The following is a 24687-nucleotide window of genomic DNA, read 5'->3' on the forward strand; positions in this document are numbered from 1 at the left end:
TCCTTTGCTATGCGGTTTAGTTTGATACAGTCTCACTTATGTTTGCTTTTGTAGGTTTCACTTTTGTTGTCAAATTTAAAAAATCATTGCTGAGACCTATATGAAAGAGCTCACCACCTATGTTTTCTTCTAGGAGTTGTATAGTTCAGGCCTTATGTTCAAGTCTATACCATTCTGAGTTAATTTTTGTGTATTAGTGTAAGATAGCGGTCCTGTTTCATTCTTTTCCATGTGTCTGTCCAGTTTTCCCATCACAATTTATTGAAGAGACTCCTTTTCTACTATATATTTTTGGCTTTATTGTAAATTAATTGATAATATATACATGGGTTTATTTCTGGACCCTCCATTTTTTTGCATTGACCTATGTGTCTGTTTTTAATGCCAATACCATACTGTTTTAATTGCTATAGCTCTGTAATAGTTTGAAATTAGAGACTGTGATTACTCCAGCTTTTTTTTTTTTTTTCCCCAAGATTGTTTTGGTTATTCAGGATGTTTTGCAATTCCATATAAATGTTAAGATTGTTTACTCTATGAAAAATACCATTGTAACTTTGATAGGGATTACACTGAATTTGTAGATTACAGTGGGTAATATGGACATAATATTAATTGTTCTTATCCATAAGCATGGAATAGCTCTCCATTTATATGTGTCTCCTTCAATTTCTTTTCTTAATGTCTGGTATTTTTCAATATATATCCCTGGTTAAATTCATTCCTTTCTGATACAATTGTAAATGGGATTTTCTTAATTTCTCTTTCTCATAGTTTGTTTTTAGTGTATAGAAACACAACGGATTCTGAGTATTGATTTTGTAACCTGCAACATCACTAATTTGATTATATTAGTTCTATATTTTATTAGTTATACTAGTTTTTTGATGGCGTCTTCAGGGTTCTCTATATATATATCATGTCATCCGCAAATAGTGAGTTTTACTTCTTTCTTTCCAATTTGGATCCCTTCTATTTATTTTTCTTGCCTAATGCTCTGTCCAGGACTTCCAACACTTTTGAATGAAAGTGGCAATAATGGGTATCCTTATGCTTGTTCCTGATCTTGGAGGAAAAGCTTTTAGCTTTTCACCATTGAGTATGATGTTAGCTGCAGGCTTGTTACTATGGATGTTACTATGGTGAAGTAAGTTCCCTCCATACCCATCTTTGTTGAGAGTTTTTATCATAAATGGATGTTAAATTCTGTCAAACATTTTTTCTCTATTTACTGAAATGATCATATGATTTTTATCCTTCATTTTGTTAATGCATTGTATGCATCACATGGTCTGATTTGCGGAGGCTGAACCAGCTTTTCATCCCTGGACTATATCCAGGGATTCACTCTTTCAAAGTCACCAGTTTGCCAGATTCAATTCTCTGTTTTCATTTTATTCAGTGTCTTGGCAACATTAGACACATGATGCCTCACCCATCCTTAAAACACTCTTTTTAATCTCTGGAACCCCAGCAGAGATTGATTTTCTTCTTACCTTAATGGTCGTTCCTTTCCTGCCTATGCTGTTTTCTCCCTGCTTTCCCAACGTCAAGATTTTTTTTTTTTAAGCTCTAACCCTCTGAATTCTACTCCCTTCTATGTGATTATTTTAGATTTATAGTTTTAAATATCATTTGCATTCTGATGGCACTCTGGTCTCCAAACTCATATATCTAAACTAGACGTTTGACATCTCCACTTGGATGCTTAAAAGACACCTCAAAATTTACTTGGCCAAAACAAAACTCTCCCACATCTCCTGAACCATCGTTCTTTCCATCTTAGTACATACTCACCACCATCCACTTGGCTGCTCAATGCAAAAACCATGGCATCACCCAGACGTCCTCTCTCCCTCTCGCCCCCGCCCACGCCAAGCATTACAAGTCCTGCTGGCAGTGCCTCCACGGTACATCCAGCACTTCTCGCCAGCTCCCCACCTACCACTCTGGGGCAAGGCAACAGCTCTCTCTTCAAAACCCTGCCATAGCCAGGGTGTCCTCCTCCTATTTCCTCAAAGTCTATTTTCTAAGCAGCAGCCAAAGTAATCTTTTCAAAGTGCAGATCTGACTGTGTCTCTTCCCTGCCTCCTGGACTGAAATCTAAGCTCCACAAGGCCTCACATGGCCTCCAAGGTTCTAGGTGACCTGACTGGCCTCCTCTCCCAGTTCTGCCTCTTGCCACTCTTGCCTCAAGTGCTGTGCATCAGCCACACTGGATTTTTCTTTTTTTCCTGCTTTCTGAACACCTCAAGCTCTGGACTGCTTTTTAAAACTACCAGCTGTGGCTTCCAACTAATTGCTCTTCCCCAGTATCTTCTATCAGCCCCTCCTCTTCTGCATTCAGAGGATTCTCTAACCTAAGGCAGCTTCTCCCTAATCACCTGCTCTCACATCACTCTCATTATTTTTTTTTTTCTTCATGGGAAATTAAGTTGCTCATTAATTAAAAACAAAAACAAAAACATTCATTTCTCCTCATACTGGAAACTACAGAACAGGACCTTTTGGGTCTTGTTTACTGCTGGATACCCAGGGTCTTAAACAGTGACAAGCAAGCAGATGATGCTCAATAAATTATTTGCTGAATGAATAAATACTTAAAATCAAAACTTTAAAGTCACTCAGTCTGAATCATTATTCAGGTATCTAAAACTCTGAGTAACAGACCTGAGAAATATCTTACCACCATATGCTGCTCAGAATTGCACTGCTTCTGAGGTGGACAATTCTATCTCTAAACAATTATGATTGTTCAAATGCCCTTATTCCTTCGTAAACTGAGGACTGACTACCGTGGCTCTGTTCATCTGTGGAGGACGCTATGATAAAGCAGAGTATATTCCTTGTGTTTCAGACAAGACAGTGCTTCAAACATCTGAAGGTGGTGACTGTACCTTCCCAGGGTTGAACAGTCCCAGTCTCTTTAACGGCTCTTCACAAGGCTATTGGGACTTCCCTGGTGGCTCAGACGGTAAAAGCGTCTGCCTACAATGCAGGAGACCCGGGTTCGATCCCTGGGTCGGGAAGATCCCCTGGAAAAGGAAATGGCAACCCACTCCAGTACTCTTGCCTGGAAAATCCCATGGACAGAGGAGCCTGGTGAGCTGCAGTCCATGGGGTCACAAAGAGTCAGACATGACTGAGTGACTTCACTTTCACAAGGCTATTAAAAACAAGAGTTTTGGGTCTTCTCTTCACCCTCCCACATCCTCCAAGACGGCCCCAAACCACAACGTAGTCACATATTTAGCTATCAACCCGGCCATGAGTATGCAACTCTGGTCCAATTTACCTCATATCATCTGGCTGGCCTTGTGAACCGATCTCTTTCTGAGGGAGCGTGACCCAGCTGAAGTTAACTCTACCTTCCTTCCAGTTCAAGCTCACACACCATTTCCAATCCATGCATCCTTCATATCACTAGGTGCACACTGCTTCTGTAATCTCTGGGCACTACAGTCATTCCCATCTTCTTCCCAGAATTCCTGATGCCATTTAGCTTTCCCAACGTAAGATACCAATCCTATCCTATGGAAAAAGACCTCCTGGCCTCCTTTCTTGGATACAGGTCCTGATTTTCCACATAGGCAAATTAAAATTATAAACTCTCTTTATCTTCCCACAGGTAGCCTGAGGCAGACTAGCATTATTTCTCATCAGCAGTGAGGGAGCCACAGAAAGGAGAGGCCCTTTTAGTTAACTACAAGAACAGATCTGAAGTCAGAAGAGCAAGGTGGAGCCAACACTGGTGCCTCAGGACAAACTGGAACAACCCTCAGTGCACCAATCCTATGGACTCTGCAGGGGATAAGGTGGGACCTCCACGCTATTCCCTTCCTTGCTCCTCCAAGAACAGCCAAAGAAAACTAGAGTTACCCCAAATCGGAATATGAGTTACCTTACACTGCTGAGCATAACAGCACTTTTTTAGGATCATCTGTAATCTAATTTACTCCCTTTGACTCCAAAACACACTGATATCTCACTTCAATCTTTCAGGTAGAGTAATAACTGTTGGGAAGTTAATGATTACAGAAACACAGTTGGTCATCTGAAAACATTTCAGATGTTCCAGTGTGTCAGCACTCTGGCAGAGTAGCCTTAATGAAGTAGGCTGAAAAATAAAACTATGCAGATTAACATATCCTAAAAGAGTTTAGGTAAGTCCAGACGACCAACATATTGATTGCAAAATGACTAGAATAATCCAGGTATAGGATTAGCTGTGATTCAGAAACAAAAAGTCAAATAAACCTATAGCTCAGATCTGTGATTTTTTTTAAAAAAATTCTTATTATATATACTCAGGAGTAATAATTCCTAACAATATGCCACATTAAACTAGTTTTCTAGTATTCCGACTTTGACAAGTACAGCAAAGGATAATTTGTGGGGAGTCGAGATGGTTATCTTCTACATCTGCCTCAGGAGAGAACAATACCCCTACTTTAGTTCATCCTTGTCTTTAATAATGTACTACACATTTACCCTGACAAAATTAACCTAAATCATATCCAGTCAGATTTTATTTTTAATAAACAAAAGTTCCTAAAACGTGAAAGTGCTTCCAAGTTCCAAAGCTATGAGATTTCATCAGATCTCATCCAGAATCACATAGTTTTAAAGCAAACCTTGGTATCTACGTTTGTTAACCTTTCGTTAATGAACATTTATTAACTGCCTAACACACTACAGAAAAATGCAGTTAAGTGTTATCTCTTCTAACATAATTATTTCTTACATTCATTCTAAAGAGGTCTAGCCTTTTAAAACCTCTTCTTGGAGGAACACTGGTTGTCCATTTCTGAATCTCCACCAAGTTCCCATGAAGAATTGAAAACAAACAGTAAAGTCAATTTAAAACTCAACTCACAGCATTGTGTGATCTTCTGGATGTTGGAAGAGATACGCTGGGCCAACTGGGCGGGATCACCACCAACGCCTGGAGTGTAAGACATGGTTGATTTGCTTGTTCACTAATTTCATCAGCTGTTGGTGAGAAGTGCAGTTTTCTTAGCAGTTACCTAAATAACATAAAAGTCACATAATTATACCTATTTTAAAGTTACTCCTTAGATTTTACAAATTTGATGAACCTAACAGGGTTGAAATTTACCAAAGGAATCCGTCAAAGAGTAAAACTCACATGTTGATATTTTTAAAAATGGACTTTATAGGGTAGAACTGAATTAAACATGTTAAAGAAAATAAGGTTCAAATTATCCACTCCCTTTGGAAACATCTTTGATCTCGCAAAGGATGACTTCAATTCAGTTCAGTTCAGTTCAGTCGCTCAGTCGTGTCCGACTCTTTGCGACCCCATGAATCACAGCATGCCAGGCCTCCCTGCCCATCACCAACTCCCGGAGTTCACTCAGACTCACGTCCATCAAGTCAGTGATGCCATCCAGCCATCTCATCCTCTGTCGTCCCCTTCTCCTCCTGCCCCCAATCCCTCCCAGCATCAGAGTCTTTTCCAATGAGTCAACTCTTCGCATGAGGTGGTCAAAGTACTGGAGTTTCAGCTTTAGCATTATTCCTTCCAAAGAAATCCCAGGGTTGATCTCCTTCAGAATGGACTGGTTGGATCTCCTTGCAGTCCAAGGGACTCTCAAGAGTCTTCTCCAACACCACAGTTCAAAAGCATCAATTCTTCGGCACTCAGCTTTCTTCACAGTCCAACTCTCACATCCATACATGACCACCAGAAAAACCATAAGTGCCTTTTCTGTGTATCCTTTTAACCATTTGTATATTTTCTCCTTAATTAAACTGTGAGCAACTATAGGCCAGGGTTCACATACTATCTATCTTTCTTTCTCCAACATTTAAAATAATTCCTGGCAGAGAAAAGGCATTCAATTATGAATTATATGGCACACAGATTTCAGGCTTTCCCCAGAAATTTCATTTTCTCTCATTTAACTTAACACAGGAACAGCTCACTAATGGGTCTCTAATTTTAATGGGGAAAAAGGTTTAATTTGAAAGAGCAGAGCCAACAAGTTAAGAAAAAAGGAAATACCCAGTAAAAGGCCCATCACAAGCACACTCCCCTGACAGAGGAAGGAGAATTCTGCTGTGGAAGCCAGTATCTTAGCACAGGAAGCTAAGTGGTGCAGCTGCCACAGAAAGAGAGTAAAATGAAGATCTGTTCTTCTTCAGTTCATACCACACATCAGTCATAGTTAGGGAAAAAGGATAAAAAGGAGTGTCCCTGTGGACAGAACTGTGCACAGCAAAGAATTTCAGCTACTCCTCTACTACCTTTTCACCGAGTGTGCTCGGAACACTGTAAAGGCTTGGGCAGTCAGCACGCTAGCTGAATCTGCTACACACCCGACACCCCATTAGGCCCTGGGGAGCTGCGAACAAGTAAACAAAACAATCAAGAGAAAGCATCTGCTTGAATCAGTTCAGTTCAGTCGCTCAGTCGTGTTGGACTCTTTGGACCCCATGGTTGGCAGCAGGCCAGGCCTCCCTGTTCATCACCAACTCCTGGAGTTTACTCAAACTCATGTCTGCTGAGATGGTGATGCCATCCAACCATCTCATCCTCTGTCGTCCCCTTCTCTTCCTGCCTTCAATCTTTCCCAGCATCAGGGTCTTTTCAAATGAGTCAGTTCTTCACATCAGGTGGCCAAAATATTGGAGTTTCTGATTTCCTTTAGAATGGACTGGTTGGATATCCTTGCAGTCCAAGGGACTCTCAAAGAGTCTTCTCCAACACCACAGTTCAAAGCATCAATTCTTCGGTGCTCAGCTTTCTTTAAAGTCCAACTCTCATATGCATACATGACTACTGGGAAAACCATAGCCTTGACTAGATGGACCTTTGTTGGCAAAGTAATGTCTCTGCTTTTGAATATGCTATCTAGGTTGGTCATAACTGTCCTTCTAAAGAGTAAGCGTCTTTTAATTTCATGGCTGCAGTCACCATCTGCACTGATTTTGGAGCCCCCCAAAATTAAGGTCTGACACTGTTTCCACTGTTTCTCCATCTATTTCCCATAAACTGATGGGACCGGATGCCATGAGCTTGGTTTTCTGAATGTTGAGCTTTAAGCCAACTTTTTCACTCTCCACTTTCACTTTCATCAAGAGGCTTTTTAGTTCCTCTTCACTTTCTGCCATAAGGGTGTATCATCTGCATATCTGAGATTATTGAGATTTCTCCCAGCAATCTTGATTCCAGCTTGTGCTTCATCCAGCTCAGCATTTCTCATGATGTACTCTGCATAGAAGTTAAATAAGCAGGGTGACAATATACAGCCTTGATGTACTCCTTTTCCTATTTGGAACCAGTCTGTTGTTCCATGCACAGTTCTAACTGTTGCTTCCTGACCTGCATATAGGTTTCTCAAGAGGCAGTTCAGGTGGTCTGGTATTCCCATGTCTTTCACAATTTTCCACAGTTTGTTGTGATCACACAGTCAAAGGCTTTGGCATAGTCAATAAAGCAGAAGTAGATGTTTTTCTGGAATTCTCTCGCTTTTTTGATGATCCAGCAGATGTTGGCAATTTGATCTCTGGTTCCTCTGCCTTTTCTAAAACCAGCTTGAACATATGGAAGTTCACGGTTCATGTACTGTTGAAGCCTGGCTCGGAGAATTTTGAGCATTACTTTACTAGTGTGTGAGTGAAGTGAAAGTCACTCAGTCATGTCAGACTCTTTGTGACCCCATAGACTATACAGTCCATGGAATTCTCCAGGCCAGAATACTGGAGTGAGTAGCCTATCCCTTCTCCAGGACAAGCATGTGAGATGAGTGCAATTTTGCAGTAGTTTGACCACTCTTTGGCATTGCCTTTCTTTGGGATTGGAATGAAGATGGTAAGAATACACAGAAGAACTATACAAAAAAGATCTTCACGACCCAGATAATCATGATGGTGTGATCACTCACCTAGAGCCAGACATCCTGGTATGTGAAGTCAAGTGGGCCTTAGAAAGCATCACTACAAACAAAGCTAGTGGAGGTGATGGAATTCCAGTTGAGCTATTGCAAATCCTAAAAGATGATGCTGTGAAAGTGCTGCACTCAATATGCCAGCAAATTTGGAAAACTCAGCAGTGGCCACAGGACTGGAAAAGGTCAGTTTTTATTCCAATCCCAAAGAAAGGCAATGCCAAAGAATGCTCAAATCAAGTCTTCCATTTACGAGAATGACAAAGGTAATAATATAAAACAATAAAAGCAATACCAGCCTGCCCTCTTCTGTGACATTAGTTTTAGGGGGCAGCAAGGATGGGTAGCTTTAGAACCAGAATCCTGGAACTGAATCCCATCTCTGCTGGTGGGTGGGTTGGATCAGTAGAAAGTCATGTGCCAGGCAAAAGTGATAGGGATGGGGAAAAGGAAACATGACTATCACTCTTCTCTAAAAAGAATTTATGAAACTCAGGTGTAAGACTTGGATACCTGAGTATGAATATATGAAAAACAAAAAAGGCAAAGACATGAAGCTGAGGCAGACAGACCCAGTCCATGTGGACAGTACGAAGGCAGTGTGTCAGTTACCAAAGGAAGGGGAAATCTATGGTCAATCCTGGATCCGATGCCTCATGGTTGGTTAAGCAGGAGATGACACAGAGAAGGAAAAGGTGCAATGGCCTAACATTTACTGCACATCTGTGAAATGAAAAGCATCTCACATGGACAGTCTAATTTAATTTTCAAGTTCTTCCCTTTAAAGTAGGTAGTGGCAAATAAACCTGGCTTTCTGCTGCTGCTAAGTCGCTTCAGTCGTGTCCGTCTCTGTGCGACCCCATAGATGGCAGCCCACCAGGCTCCCCCATCCCTGGGATTCTCCAGGCAAGAACACTGGAGTGGGTTGCCATTTCCTTCTCTACTGCATGAAAGTGAAAAGCCAAAGTGAAGTCGCTCAGTCGTGTCTGACTCTTCACGATCCCGTGGACTGCAGCCTACCAGGCTCCTCTGTCCATGGGATTTTCCAGGCAAGAGTACTGGAATGGGGTGCCACAATGGGCAAATTGTGGCATATGAAGATTAAGTAACTGGAAAGGTATCCCAAACGACCCACTAGGCAGAGGTGGAATTCAATTCCAGGGTTCTGGTTCTAACAGTCCTTGCTGCCCCATAAAACAGATGTCACAGAAGAGGGTGGGCTCTGGATGCTAGGTTTGGTTTGAATATGTTGCAAGAAGAACCCACTGGAGATTTCTGGTAATCAGGGGGAAGAGACCACAAGGAAATATGTGTCTTTGATCTAGCGGTTGGTGCTGGTAACAAGTACGACAGTGGAACGGCTGACACAGAAAAAACAGTGCTGGGGCCATGCCTGTGCTCTGCTGTATCGAGGCCACCCTGGAATCCCTGGGAAGTTTTAGATGCTCTCCATTCTCTCTCCCTGATTGACAGGTCCAGTTCATCTATTCTGAGCCCTTTGGACTTCACTAAGGAATTGTCAGAGACCCAAAACCAATTTCATAAAAGGGTGAATGAAACTTCTACTCAAACAGTAGAACCACTGCAGCAGGGCAGCAGGAATAAGATTACTCCCAGGTAGCCTTGGACCTGGGCTTGCAGCCACCTGAAGAGCTGAGGACCCAAACTACACTGGACCTGGAATTCAACGAGATCAATACTATCCCAAGCTGCCTACAAAACACCAACTAGATCTCTAAATTTTGCATCTTTTTTCCCCCAGTAAGAGCTTGGGGGTTGAAAAGGGCTTCCCTGATGGCTCAGTGGGTAAAGATTCTGCCTGCCAATGCAAGAGACACAGGAGACGCAGGTTTAATCCCTGGGTCAGGAAGAGCACCTGGAGAAGGAAATGGTAACCCACTCCAGTATTGTTGCCTGAATAATCCCATGAACAGAGGAGCCGGGTAGGCTGCAGTCCAAAAAGCTGGAAATTGAGCACAAGTTTACTCAGATACAATGCACACAGCATACACTCACCCATTTAAAGTGCACTATCCAATGGTGTTTTTAAATACTCATAATAAAAAGTTGTGCAACCACGACGTTACTGCTAGAACGTTTCCTTACCCTCCAAATAAAGCTGATACCCATTAGCAGTGACTCCCCATTTCTCAACAAGCTCCTAAGCTGCAGGCCACCACTCATCTATTTTATGTCTTTACAGGCTTGCCAGTTCTGTACATTTCATATTAAAGGAATCATACAATGTGTTCTTTTTGTGACTGATTTCTTTTTCTCAGCATGTTTTCAAGGCCCATTCATGTTGCAGCATGTATCGATTTTTCCTTCCTGTTCACTGCTGCTGCTGCTGCTGCTAAGTTGCTTCAGTTGTGTTGGATTCTGTGCTACCCCACAGACGGCAGCCCACCAGGCTTCCCTGTCCCTGGGAATCTCCAGGCAAGAACACTGGAGTGGGTTGCCATTGCGTTCTCCCTTTCTGTTCACTGCCAAATAATATTTTACTGTACAGACAGGGGCAACATCCTCCTGGCTCACTGATATCTTTCTTTCTCCTTTCCCTCTATCAACTAGGCTCACTGCCTACACAAACACACTAGATGAGGACGTGTTCCTCTTTCTTCTTTATGTACTCTCTTGGGGGTGCTCTTCCGTCCACACACACACAAATGAGTCTCACATCCCTATCTCCAAGTCACACTCTTCACTCTCTGTAGTGTCTTTATGTCTTTGAAGCTGCAGGAACTCACCAACTGCCTTTTCAGCTGCCAGTGGAACTGGCAAAAATGAGAAGTCTCTACTTTGAGGAAGACACGTAACATTTGGGCCTGCAGCCAGGATCCAAATGAGATAATGCACATCCAGGGACCAAGAGCTTTCCTACTCTACACAGAAGAAAGGAAAGCTCCGCTCTTGCACCTGCAGGAGCAACATCAACCACCTTCCCTGCCTCAGGACCACCCGACCACAGGTGTAGCTGAGGCCTGCTTTCTCCCCCAGAGTGGGGAGTATGATCACTGAGTCCCATGGACTGCCACTTCATATTGTAGCATTAACCTTAACCCTCAAGACTCAACAAGCCTAGGATAAGCCTCCCCACTGTTTTCTTTTATGGTCTCCTTTTCTGCTCTTCAGAGAATCAACCAAATAGCTACAAACTACCAGTGTTCCTCATCCCTTTACTCGAGAGCCTACATTTGAGGAAGTTCCTGCTGGTGAGACAACTAAGCGTCATTCACCCAAAAGGGCTACCACTGTTGGATTGGTTGGCATTTCCTTAGAGGAAGGGTGCAGTGGTGAGTCTCTTGGCTCAGTGCTGAGCTAAGAATGAAAAGAAACTGTGATCTATGGAAGGGAAAGAAAAACTCAACGAGATTATCACTAACATTATTTCCTAAGCATTGTGTTTACAACTTTCATGTTTATTTTCTCAGTTTATTCTTCCACCAAGCCTACGGAGATAGGTACAATAATAATTATGATTTTTTTACACAAAGAAATTGAGGTATAATGAGAATAAGCAACACACTTAATGTAAGAAAAGAACTAAAATTTGAAACTAAATCTTAAAGCCTACTATATTTTTAAAACACAAAACCATGTTGTTGCTATATTTTAAAACACAAAACCATGTTGTTGCTGCCCTGTACAACAAAATTAAGGACAGGTGAGCCCACTCAATTCAGAAACACCAAATTTACCAGCTTTCTGCAGACCCTGTATGAAATCTGGCTAAACTCAAGGAAGATGGGGAAATAGGCCTGGAGTGACTTCATGATGAATCAAGGTAACACGGCTGCATAGCTTCCTCATCTTCTCTTATTCTGCTTATAGTGATATCTAAAAAACAACAGTGATTGGCTCTCCTGATGATGAGCTATGAGAAATAAAGGATCCAAACAACCAACTATACTGTAAAATACATAGAAACAGATACACAGCTAACTATAAACTGATTTAAAAGTGTATGATCTTTGCACACAGGTTACATCAACCAAGTTATTCTGATGTCTGCTTTGCATGTCACTCTCCATCCAGCACGTAGCCCAGAGCTAAAATGCACCAAAGCACTCACGCTGTATATTTCTGAAAGGCCATTCAGAATTCCTAGTTTTATGACTCAGAATAACTATACCTCATTATCTAAACTTGCACTATCAAGTGTTCATACCTGTGTAGCCACTGGCTTGGACAGCTCACGGATGGAACATTTCCATTTCAGCAAAATTCTATTGAACAGTGTTCACCAAACACCTCAAAAAATAGCATTCTAAGAGGATATATAAACATTACAAAGGGAAAGATGGGAAGAGAGGATCAAAGTGCAATACTTGTACTGAGAATCTTAAGCCTGTTTCTAAAGAGCACAAATAAAAGAACAAAGGGGATTTTTAAAAAGGAATCTTGAGCATCAAACATTATTCCTAGTTACTAATGGACACAGTGCAGAATCCTTAAAATTCCAATTAACATAAAGGTCATGCTCTATAAATTCAGTGCGGATAAAGCAACAGAAATAGTTTATAGTCAGTTTCACTTTCTTAACGGTGAGCATCAGCAGTACTTCCCTCCAACTTGTGCTCCAAAAATAAGCTCCCAGAAGGGCAGGTTTATTTTGTTTGTTTTTGGTGGTGGTTTTTTTTTTTGGTCTATTGCGTAGACTGCTCTACTTTCAGTATCTGTATATATAATAAGTGCTTAATAAATATTTGTAAAACAAATGTACCTATTTCCTAAGAACACACGCCCAGGCTGAGGGTTAATATAACCACTGCTAAGACAGTGAACTCGAGGGCTTTCTTTCAGATCCAGGATGTCCCAGACTTATCGCTGACTTGGGCCACTGCTCCATGCTATTTTCTCTCCCTGGAGAGCTCGTCCCATGACCCCCGCCCCCTCCCTCGGTGACTTGCTCTTCTCTCCCCCCCCCGTAAGTCATGTCACATGGCTGGAGAAGTATTCTACGGTCACTTTGATCTGAAGTGCGGAGTCACCATTCTGCCACTCTGCTGATTTAACCTACTGCATCACAGTGCTAATCATCATTTAAAATCATCTAGTCAGTACATCATTTGTTATCTATTCCTACCTCTGGAATACAGAGATGAGAGAGACAAGCCTGCCAGTCTTGTGGAATTCACAAGTGCTGGGGCCACAGAAGATGATCCAGAGATGTCAGGGTGATCACTCTACTACAAGCATGAGCACTGTCAACATAAGTTGCATTAACTGCACTTGTTAGCTCACCTCCTCCATCCGTTAAATTATCATACTATCTTGGTTTGGTCCACAATACCAAGAACTATTTTTTACCCTTTCACGCTCTAAGCTTTCAAATTAAATGGAATTACAGCAAACTTTACTCAGACTTACTGCAGGTGTTCTATATGATTTATTTTTTAACCAGCAGCCCCTGGCTAAAGTTTGAGATCATAATCAAAATTCAGACTGATTTCAAGATCAGGAACAGCAGAAGTAAGATATCTGAAGAAAAATGTAGATGTAACTGAGTTAAAATGGTAACTTTTACAGAAAATCTGAACTAGAATTTAATTCTTAACCAGTCAAAAGTCTGGGACAAACTTCTCAAAGCAGCCTGCCAAGCAGAGTCCTGTCCACATCACAGCAAACAGTTTAACACTGCTATAAGTCTCTGCCCTGGGGGGGTGGGGGCGGTGATCAGGACAACCCCAGAAGAAACGTTCACCTCCAGTATCACTGAACAGCACAGCATTTAACCATTTTCTTTTCTTCCAGATGCTGTGCAAGCTTTCAGTTCAATTCAGTTGCTCAGTTGTGTCCGACTCTTTGTGACCCCATGAATCATACCACGCCAGGCCTCCCTGTCCATCACCAACTCCCGGAGTTCACTCAGATTCACGTCCATTGAGTCAGTGCTGCCATCCAGCCATCTCATCCTCTGTTGTCCCCTTCTCCTCCTGCCCCCAATCCCTCCCAACATCAAAGTCTTTTCCAATGAGTCAACTCTTCGCATGAGGTGGCCAAAGTACTGGAGTTTCAGCCTTAGCATCATTCCTTCCAAAGAAATCCCAGGGCTGATGATGTATAATTATGGTCAGAATATGTTGATCTGAATTAAACAAAAATTAACGTATGTCTACAAGAGCCAAGCAAATATAAGAGCCAAGCAAATCTAAGAGCCTTGAGAGGAAAAAAATATACATTTGACTGGAAGGGCATTTTTTTCTTTTTGTCTGAATTTAAGGAAAGTAACAACCTAAAAAACAAAAGGGGCGGGGTCGGGAGGTATCCTGGAATATTTTATGTACCTGCAAAGGGCTTTCTGCAAGCCAATTAAGGGCAGGTACTCAGATGGTAAAGAATCTGCCTACAATGCAGGAGACGTGGGTTAGATCCCTGGGTCGGGAAGATCTCCTGGAGAAGGGAATGGCAACCCACTACAGTATTCCTGCCTGTAAAATTCCACGGACAGAGGAGCCTGGAGGGCTAGAGTCCATGGGGTCGCACAAGAGTCGGACACGAAAGAGCGACTAACGCTTTCCTGCACTGAAAAGATCAAAGAAAGGCTGCATGTCAAACTCTCCTTGCCAAACCGAAAACCAACCACGATGAGCCTTCGAATAAACAGGCGGCTCCTTTACTACAGAAATGTACGTCTTCAGTCGTTCTGTATTCGAGAAGTGAAGTGAAGTAGCTCAGTCGTGTCCGACTCTTTGCGACCCCATGGACTGTAGCCCACCAGGCTCCTCCGTCCATGGGATTCTCCAGGCAAGAATACTGGAGTGGGTTGCCATTTCCTTCTCCATCTGTATTCGAGAGGAGAACTTTAAAGCGCGTTTTCTAAATCCGTGCGTTAAAAAGAGGAAGAGGTCAACTGGTGTCCAGCCCGAGGCAGAAGCTGGATTCCAGAGCTGGGCCGGAGCGGCTCGGGCACCAGCCCCGCCCCGGGGCGCCGTAGCCCGCCCGTGCGCCTGAGCGAGCGCGGCCGGGGCGGAGGCGAGGCTACAGCGCAGCCGGCGCTGGGCGGGCCGGGCTGGCAGGGCCGGCGGGACCCGCCTGATCGGGCGGCGCACCCGCGCCAGCCGGCGGGGCGTGGGGAGCAGCGCGATCTCGGGGCAGGGTTAGCGCCGGCCCTCCGACTCCCGGGAGCCTGCAGCAAAGCGCAGGGGCGGCGGCCACCTGACAACGCGCACAAAAAACGAGGTGGCGCGGCAGCCACGGGGACACGCGCTTTCGGGGCGCCCCGCCAGAGACACCCCCTCCCGAGGCTCCTCTTACCCCGACCTCCTCGGCTTCCTTCTCCTTCTTTGGCCGCGGGGACCCAAGGGCCCCTGAGCCCCCAGCTACGATTCTCAGCTGATGGGTGGTGGCGCTGGAACGCTCATTGCGCATGCCCGCAATAGCACCCGGGGAAGGAGGCGGGGCTTTCTCCCCTCTCATTGGCCAGTGGAATTGAGTGACAGCTGCCTTCCCCGCCCCCTCTGGTTCTAAGATAAGGAATAGGGGTTCCTGCAAAATTACACAGTACATAGGAGGTGTTCTTTGAGGTCTGAAGTGCGGATGGCGAACGCCCTAGTTTGCGTGTAAAAAACAAGAAGAGGGAATAGAGAGCTGCTGTTTTCTTTATAGGGTCATTTCGGCCTCCTTAGACTTCAGGCCGTATCATCAACGCATGCCTTATCTTGTTTCCCAACACTTATCTACAGTAGACCGTATTCGCAGGTCCATTAAAAAAATGCAAACGTATAAATATGCAGTTCTTGCCGTTCTAACAGGAACAATGAAGGAATAAACGAAGAGTAATTTCCTTGTGCTTTCTTAGACAAGTTTTCATAGCATCCTTGAAAGGCAGGAAGTAGTTTTCCCAGGATTTGAAGTGAGCAGAGAATGTTCTTATGATATTCAAAAATAAAGTAATCGTTAGATAAAAAGCATCAGTTGCTTCAGGTGAAAGAAATACCAGATTAATTAATGAGGTCTTTATTGGGGCTTCTCAGGTGCTGTAGTAGTAAAAAATCTGCCTGCCAATGTGGGAGACCCAAGAGACGCAGGTTCGATCCCTGGGTTGGGAAGATCCCCTGGAATAGAAAGTGGCAACCCACTCCAGTATTCTTGCCTGGAACATTCCATGAACAGAGGAGCATGGTGGGCTACAGTCCATGGGGCTACAAAGAGTTGGACCCAACTGAGCACAAAGCACATATTTGTCTTTATTAAGGCAACAGTATTTTCTGAGAGGATCATCAGGACATCAAAATCCAGATGAGCTAAGCTGGAAAAGAAATCTAAAGCCAGAATACTTTGAATTGGTACCACCCAAGCAGATTTTTGGAGACGGAAAGGGCAACCTACTCCCGTATTCTTGTCTTGAGAATTCCAAGAAGAGAGGAGCCTGGCAGGCTACAGTCCATGGAATGCAGGGAGCTGGACATGACTGAGGGACTAATACTTTCACTTTAGGAGCAAATTTTAGGTTGTTTGTAATTATGCATACAAATGTACTTAAGTGAGAGCTCACCCAAAGATAAGAAATAGAAGAGACTCTCCATTTATTTTTCATTTTTCTCCTTTAAACAGAGAAATGAGAACAAGAATTTTTTTTTTTTAAATTTTGTGGTTATGCTGCATCTTTGTTGCAACACTCAGGCTTTCTTTCGTTGCCCCATGGCATGTGGGATCCTAGTTCCCTGACCAGAGATCAAGCCCATATCCCCTGCAATGAAAGGCAGATTCTCAACCACTGGACCACCAGGAAAATCCCCAAGAAATATTTTCTATTTCTCATTTTTCCTGAAGAATACTGTGGTGTAAGTGTGACAATAGGCAGCAACGTATACTTTGTCTCTGTTAAGAGGGGACAATAGAAAAAGATGGGCAGGATTGTCAGACAAAACGCATACACTCGCATCTAAAGGGGCAGCATGATTCAGCTAGAGCCGATTGTAGACTTTTAGGAATATTGGCCCAATATAATCAAATTATCAGCTTTGTTGAGATATAGTGGAAACTCTGATTTTTATGTGAAATTTTTTTCCAGTATTCTTAACCTTTTTATAAAACATTATGTAATCAAATAAAATATGTATTTCAGCCTTTGTAATAGATGATAATTTCAGCCATCTAGTATTAAAGCTGGAGAAAGCCTAACAGAAAAGCTAGCTCTATTTCCCCATTTGACAGATGAAAAAAAATCTGAAACCCAAAGAAACATCATCAAAATCACACAAGTAATTATGAGAAGCACAGGTCCAGGTGACCTAATTCAACATCTTGATTTCTTCCTTTATTTCATTCAGCAAATACTCACTGATGCTCTGCCCTGTGCTAGGTGCTGTGTGAGGCAATGCAAATCTCAAAATGAGATTACAGTATTTTCCCTCAATGAATGAGATCTCTCCCAGAACACTGCAAGAAATGCTGTGATAAAGATTTCTACACAGTGCCGAGGGAGCCCAGAGATGAAGATCACTTACAGGGACAGGGACCATTTCAAAAAAGGAAGAGTTACTAGAATCTTGAAAAATGTGTAAGAGTTTACTGGGGAGACAAGATGGGAAAGGACATTCCACTCGAAAGGAAGAACACGTAAAACATAAAATCATAGGCAAGTGTAAACTCTCAGGGATCTCTTATGACTTTCATTAGATAAAGCAAAGTGGGTGGAATGGAGGGGCATGAGACCAGGAAGTCAAATGGAATCTACATACTGAAAACATGCATATCATGTTACATGAATACCTAATAGGAGTTACAGGATGAAAGCAAAGGTGTGATGTGCTCATAATTCCATTGTACGAAGAAGACTTTGGAGAATGAGGGAAAATAAAGAGAAATAAGAGTGAGAGGAGCTTCCCAGATGGCACAGTGGTAAAGAATCCACTAACCTAATAGAGCTTTGCCAGGAGAACGCACTGGTCATATCAAACACCCTCTTCCAACAACACAAGAGAGGACTCTACACATGGACGTCACCAGATGGTCAACACCGAAATCAGACTGATTATGTTCTTTATAGCCAAAGATGGAGAAGCTCTACAAAGTCAGCCAAAAAAGACTGGGAGCTGACTGTGGCTTAGGTCATGAATTTATTATTGCCAAATACAGACTTATATTGAAGTTCAGTTCAGTAGCTTAGTCGTGTCGGACTCTTTGCGACCCCATGAATCACAGCACGCCAGGCCTCCTCGTCCATCAGCAACCCAGAGTTCACTCAAACTCATGTCCATTGAGTCGGTGATGCCATCCAGCCATCTCATCCTCTGTTGTCCCCTTCTCCTGCCCCCAATCCTTCCCAGCAACAGGATCTTTTCCAATGAGCCAACTATTCGCATGAGGTGGCCAAAGTACTGGAGTTTCAGCTTTAGCATCATTCCTTCCAAAGAACACCCAGGACTGATCTCCTTTAGGATGGACTGGTTGGATCTGCTTGCAGTCCAGGGGGCTCTCAAGAGTCTTCTCCAACAACGCAGTTCAAAAGCATCAATTCTTCGGTCCTCAGCTTACTTCACAGTCCAACTCTAACATCCGTACATGACCACTGGAAAAACCATAGCCTTGACTAGACGGACCTTTGTTGGCAAAGTAATATCTCTGCTTTTTAATGTGCTATCTAGGTTGGTCATAACTTTCCTTTCAAGGAGTAACCATCTTTTAATTTCATGGCTGCAATCACCATCTGCACTGATTTTGGAGCCCAAAAAAATAAAGTCTGACACTGTTTCCACTGTTTCCCCATCTATTTTCCATGAAGTGATGGGACCAGATGCCATGATCTTCGTGTTCTGAATGTTGAGCTTTAAGCCAACTTTTTCAATCTCCACTTTCACTTTCATCAAGAGGCTTTTTAGTTCCTCTTCACTTTCTGCCATAAGGGTGGTATCATCTGCATATCTGAGGTGATTGATATTTCTCCCGTCAATCTTGATTCCAGCTTGTGCTTCTTCCAGCCCAGCATTTCTCATGATGCACTCTGCAGAGAAGTTAAATAAGCAGGGTGACAATATACAGCCTTGATGTACTCCTTTTCCTATTTGGAACCAGTCTGTTTTTCCAAGTCCAGTTCTAATTGTTGCTTCCTGACCTGCATAGAGGTTTCTCAAGAGGCAGGTCAGGTGGTCTGGTATTCCCATCTCTTTCAGAATTTTCCACAGTTTATTGTGATCCACATAGTCAAAGGCTTTGGCATAGTCAATAAAGCAGAAATAGATGTTTTTCTGGAACTCTCTTGCTTTTTCCATGATCCAGCAGACGTTGGCAATTTCATCTCTGGTTCCTCTGCCTTTTTAAGCCCAGCCTGAACATTTGGAAGTTCACAGTTCACGTATTGCTGAAGCCTGGCTTGGAGAATTTTGAGCATTACTTTACTAGCATATGCTACTGCTACTGTTAAGTCATTTCAGTTGTGTCTGACTCTGTGCAACCCCATAGACGGCAGCCCACCAGGCTCTCCCGTCCCTGGGATTCTCCAGGCAATAACACTGAAGTGGGTTACCATTTCCTTCTCCAATGCATGAAAGTGAAAAGTAAAAGTGAAGTCGCTCAGTCGTGTCCGACTCTTAGCGAACCCATGGATGGCAGCCTACCAGGCTCCTCCATCCATGGGATTTTCCAGGCAAGAGTACTGGAGTGGGGTGCCATTGCATGTGAGATGAGTGCAATTGTGCAGTAGTTTGAGCGTTCTCGGCATTGCCTTTCTTTAGGATTGGAATGAAAACTGACCTTTTCCAGTCCTGTGGCCACTGCTGAGTTTTACAAATTTACTGACATATTGAGTGCAGCACTTTCACAGCATCATCTTTTAGGATTTGAAATAGCTCAACTGGAATTCCATCATCTCCACTAGCTTGTTCGTAGTGATACTTTCTAAGGCCCACTTGACTTCACATTCCAGGATGTCTGGCTCTAGGTGAGTGATCACACCATCATGATTATCTGGGTCATGAAGCTCTTTTTTGTACAGTTCTCCTGTGTATTCTTGCCACCTCTACTTAATATCTTCTGCTTCTATTAGGTCCCTACCATTTATGTCCTTCATTGAGCTCATCTTTGCATGAAATGTTCCCTTGGTATCTCTAATTTTCTTGAAGAGATCTCTAGTCTTTCCCATTCTATTGTTTTCCTCTATTTCTTTGCATTGATTGCTGAGGAAGTCTTTCTTATCTCTCCTTGCTGTTCTTTGGAACTCTGCATTCAGATGCTTATATCTTTCCTTTTCTCCTTTGCTTTTCACTTCTCTTCTTTTCGCAGCTATTTGTAAGGCCTCCTCAGACAGCCATTTTGCTTTTTTGCATTTCTTTTCCATGGGGATGGTCTTGATCCCTGTCTCCTGTACAATGTCACGAATCTCTGTCCATAGTTCATCAGGCACTCTGTCTATCAGATCTAGGCCCTTAAATCTATTTCTCACTTCCACTGTATAATCATAAGGGATTTGATTTAGGTCATACCTGAATGGTCTAGCGGTTTTCCCTACTTTCTTCAATTTGAGTCTGAATTTGGTAATAAGGAGCTTATGACCTGAGCCACAGTCAGCTCCCAGTCTTGTTTTTGCTGACTGTATAGAGCTTCTTCATCTTTGTCTGCAAAGAATATAATCACTCTGATTTTGGTGTTGACCATCTGGTGATGTCCATGTGTAGAGTCTTCTCTTGTGTTGTTGGATGAGGGTGTTTGATATGACCAGTGCATTTTCTTGGCAAAACTCCATTAGCCTTTGCCCTGCTTCATTCCGTACTCCAAGGCCAAATTTGCCTGTTACTCCACGTGTTTCTTGACTTCCCACTTTTGCATTCCAGTCCCCTATAATGAAAAGGACATCTTTTTTGGGTGTTAGTTCTAAAAGGTCTTATAGGTTTTCATAGAACCGTTCAACTTCAGCTTCTTCAGTGTTACTGGCTGGGGCATAGGCTTGGATTACCATGATATTGAATAGCTTGCCTTGGGAACGAACAGAGATCATTCTGTCATTTTTAAGATTGCATCCAAGTACTGCATTTCGGACTCATTTGTTTACCATGATGGCTACCCCATTTCTTCTACATTTACTCCATTTCTGCCCGCAGTAGTAGATATAATGGTCATCTGAGTTAAATTCACCCATTCCAGTCCATTTTAGTTCCCTGATTCTTAGAATGTTGACATTCACTCTTGCCATCTCGTGTTTGACCACTTCCAATTGGACCTAACATTTCAGGTTCCTATGCAATATTGCTCTTTACAGCATCGGACCTTGCTTCTATCACCAGTCGCATCCACAGCTGGGTATTGTTTTTGCTTTGGATCCATCCCTTCATTCTTTCTGGAGTTATTTCTCCACTGATCTCCAGTAACATACTGGGCGCCTACCGACCTGGGGAGTTCCTCTTTCAGTATCCTATCATTTTGCCTTTTCATACTGTTCATGGGGTTCTCAAGGCAAGAATACTGAAATGGTTTGCCATTCCCTTCTCCAGTGGACCACATTCTGTCAGACCTCTCCAACATGACCCGCCCATCCTGGGTGGCCACACATGGCATGGCTTAGTTTCATTGAGTTAGACAAGGCTATGGTCTGTGTGATCAGATGGGCTAGTTTTCTGTGATTATGGTTTCAGTATGTCTGCCCTCTGATGCCCTCTTGCAACACCTACTGTCTTACTTGGATTTCTCTTACCTTGGACGTGGGGTATCTTTTCACTGCTGCCCCAGCAAAGCGCAGCCACTGCTCCTTACCTTGGACGAGGGGTATCTCCTCATGGCTGCCCCTCCTGACCTTGAACGTGGAGGGAAAACCGTTCGGAGAAGGCAATGCCATCCCACTCCAGTACTCTTGCCTGGAAAATCCCATGGACGGAGGAGCCTGGTGGGCTGCAGTCCATGGGGTCGCTAAGAGTCAGACATGACTGAAGCGGCTTAGCAGCAGCAGCAGAAAAAATCACTAGACCATTCAGATATGACCTAATTCAAATCCCTTATGATTATACATACAGTGGAAGTGAGAAATAGATTTAAGGGACTAGATCTGATCAACAGTGCCTGATGAACTGGATGGAGGTTTGTAACATTGTACAGGAGTTAGGGATAAACACCATTCCCAAGAAAAGGAAATGCAAAAAAGCAACATGGTTGTCTGAGAAGGCCTTACAAATAGCTGTGAAAAGAAGAGAAGCAAAAAGCAAAGGAGAAAAGGAAAGACATACCAATTTGAATGCAGAGTTCCAAAGAACAGCAAGGAGAGATAAGAAAGCCTTCCTCAGTGATCAGTGCAAAGAAATAGAGGAAAACAATAGAATGGGAAAGACTAGAGATCTCTTTAAGAAAATTAAAGATACCAAGGGAACATTTCATGCAAAGATGGGCTCAATAAAGGACAGAAATGGTGTGGACCTGACAGAAATACTAAGGACCTAACAGAAGCAGAAGATATTAAGAAGAGGTGGCAAGAATACACAGAACTGTACAAAAAAGAGCTTCATGACTCAGATAATCATGATGGTGTGATCACTCACCTAGAGCCAGACATCCTGGAATGAAAAGTCAAGTGGGCCTTAGGAAGCATCATTATGAACAAAGTTATTGGAGGTGATGGAATTCCAGTTGAGCTATTTCAAATCCTAAAAGATGATGCTGTGAAAGTGCTGCACTCCATATGCCAGCAAATTTGGAAAACTCAGCAGTGGCCACAGGACTGGAAAAGTTCAGTTTTCATTCCAATCCCAAAAAAGGCAATGCCAAAGAATGCTCAAACTACCACACAGTTGCACTCATCTCACATGCTACTAAAGTAATGCTCAAGATTCTCCAAGCCAGGCTTCAAAGTATGTGACCCATGAACTTCCAGATGTTCAGACTGGGTTTAGAAAAGGCAGAGGAACCAGAGATCAAATTGCCAACATCTGTTGGATCATCAAAAAAGCAAGAGAGTTCCAGAAAAACATCTATTTCTGCTTTATTGACTACACCAAAGCTTTTGACTGTGTGGATCACAATAAAGTGTGGAAAATTCTGAAAGAGATGGACATACCAGACCACCTGACTTGCCTCTTGAGAAACCTATATGCAGGTCAGGAAGCAACAGTTAGAACTGAACATGGAACAGCAGACTGGTTCCAAGTAGGAAAAGGAGTATGTCAAGGCTGTATATTTTTATCTTGCTTATTTAACTTCTCTGCAGAGTACATCATGAGAAATGCTGGGCTGGCTGAAGTATAAGCTGGAAACAAGATTGCTGGGAGAAATATCAATCACCTCAGATATGCAGATGATACCACCCTTATGACAGAAAGTGAAGAAGAACTAAAGAGCCTCTTGATGAATTTGAAAGATAAGAATGAAAAAGTTGGCTTAAAGCTCAACATTCAGAAAATGAAGATCATGGCATATGGTCCCATCACTTCATGGGAAATAGATGGGGAAACAGTGTCAGACTTTATTTTTTTGGGCTCCAAAATCAGTGCAGATGGTGATTACTGCCATGAAATTAAAAGACTTACTTAAAGACTTATTAAAAGACTTACTTACTCCTTGGAAGGAAAGTTATGACCAACCTAGATAGCATATTAAAAGTCAAAGACATTACTTTGCCAGCAAAGGTCTTTCTATTCAAGGCTATGGTTTTTCCAGTAGTCATGTATGGATGTGAGTGTTGGACTATAAAGAAAGCTGAGCACCAAAGAATTGATGCTTTTGAACTGTGGTGTTGGAGAAGACTCTTGAGAGACCGTTGGACTGCAAGGAGGTCCAACCAGTCCATCCTAAAGGAAATCATTCTTGAATATTCATTGGAAGGACTGATGTTGAAGCTGAAACTCCAATACTTTGGCCACCTGATTTGAAGAACTGACTCATTTGAAAAGACTCTGATGCTGGGAAAGACTGAAAGTGGAAGGAGAAGGGGATGACAGAGGATGAGATGGTTGGATGGCATCACCAACTCAACGGACATGAGTTTGAGTAAACTCCGGGAGCTGGTAATGGACAGGGAGGCCTGGCCTGCTGCAGTCCATGGGGTTGGGAAGTGTTGTACACAACTGAATGACTGAACTGAACTGAACCAATGCAGGAGATTCAGGAGACCTTGCATTGATCCCTGGGTCAGGAAGATCCCCTGGAGAAGGAAATCACAACCCACTTCAGTATTCTTGCTTGGAAAATCCCATGGACAGAGGAGCCTGGCAGCCTGCTGTCCATGGGGATATGACTTATCACGCACACATGGAAGAATGAGAGAGAGAGAGGTTTGGCTACTTAGGAGGTTGCTGCGATAGTAGGGATAGGCTAGGGAACTCTTCACTGCTATATCTCCAGTGTTTAGAATAGTAATTCTAGTGAACAGAAGGAGATAATTGCCCATTCATGTGACAGCCCCTGAACTAAAAAAATTTTTAAAGGACCACCATGTGATCTTGTGGGACAGCTAGAGAAATGAAAGAGACAAAAAGAAAAATACCGCAAGGCAAGGAATTTATTGATAAATGAGAACATGAGTACTTGTGAAAGTTTGGTTTTGACTATTAGTGGGAAAACCACAGCTGTTTTAAGAAATCTGTCCTAGACTAAGAGGCAGCTGAAATTAATATCTAATAAACAAGTTTGCTTCATTGTGCCTTGCTTTTAGGCACCCCTCACCTTCCTTGGCCAGAGAAGGCAATGGCACCCCACTCCAGTAATTTTGCCTGGAAATCCCATAGACGACGGGGCCTGGAGGGCTGCAGTCCATGGGGTTGCTGAGGGTCGGATACGACTGAGCGACTTCACTTTCACTTTGCACTTTCCTGCATTGGAGAAGGAAATGGCAACCCACAGCAGTGTTCTTGCC

General features: G+C 42.9%; 1 protein-coding gene across 2 annotated transcripts in view; it reads right to left on the minus strand.

Moving 5' to 3' along the window:
* The window catches only part of STX7 (syntaxin 7), a 60769-nt gene extending 45494 nt beyond the window's left edge, over positions 1 to 15275 (minus strand). The window contains exons 1-2 of one of the 2 annotated variants that reach the window (XM_052645716.1): positions 15171 to 15275; positions 4877 to 5027 (exon numbers count right to left, since the gene is read on the minus strand). In XM_052645716.1, coding sequence (XP_052501676.1) covers positions 4877 to 4961 — 85 coding nt within the window. In that variant the 5' untranslated portion in view covers positions 4962 to 5027; positions 15171 to 15275. The remainder of the gene's footprint in view (positions 1 to 4876; positions 5028 to 15170) is intronic. The other variant, XM_052645718.1, reaches the window with a different exon arrangement.
* Between the last annotated feature and the right edge of the window lie 9412 nt (positions 15276 to 24687).

Source organism: Budorcas taxicolor, chromosome 9, assembly GCF_023091745.1.
Source record: "Budorcas taxicolor isolate Tak-1 chromosome 9, Takin1.1, whole genome shotgun sequence".
NCBI classification, from domain to species: Eukaryota; Metazoa; Chordata; class Mammalia; order Artiodactyla; family Bovidae; genus Budorcas; species Budorcas taxicolor.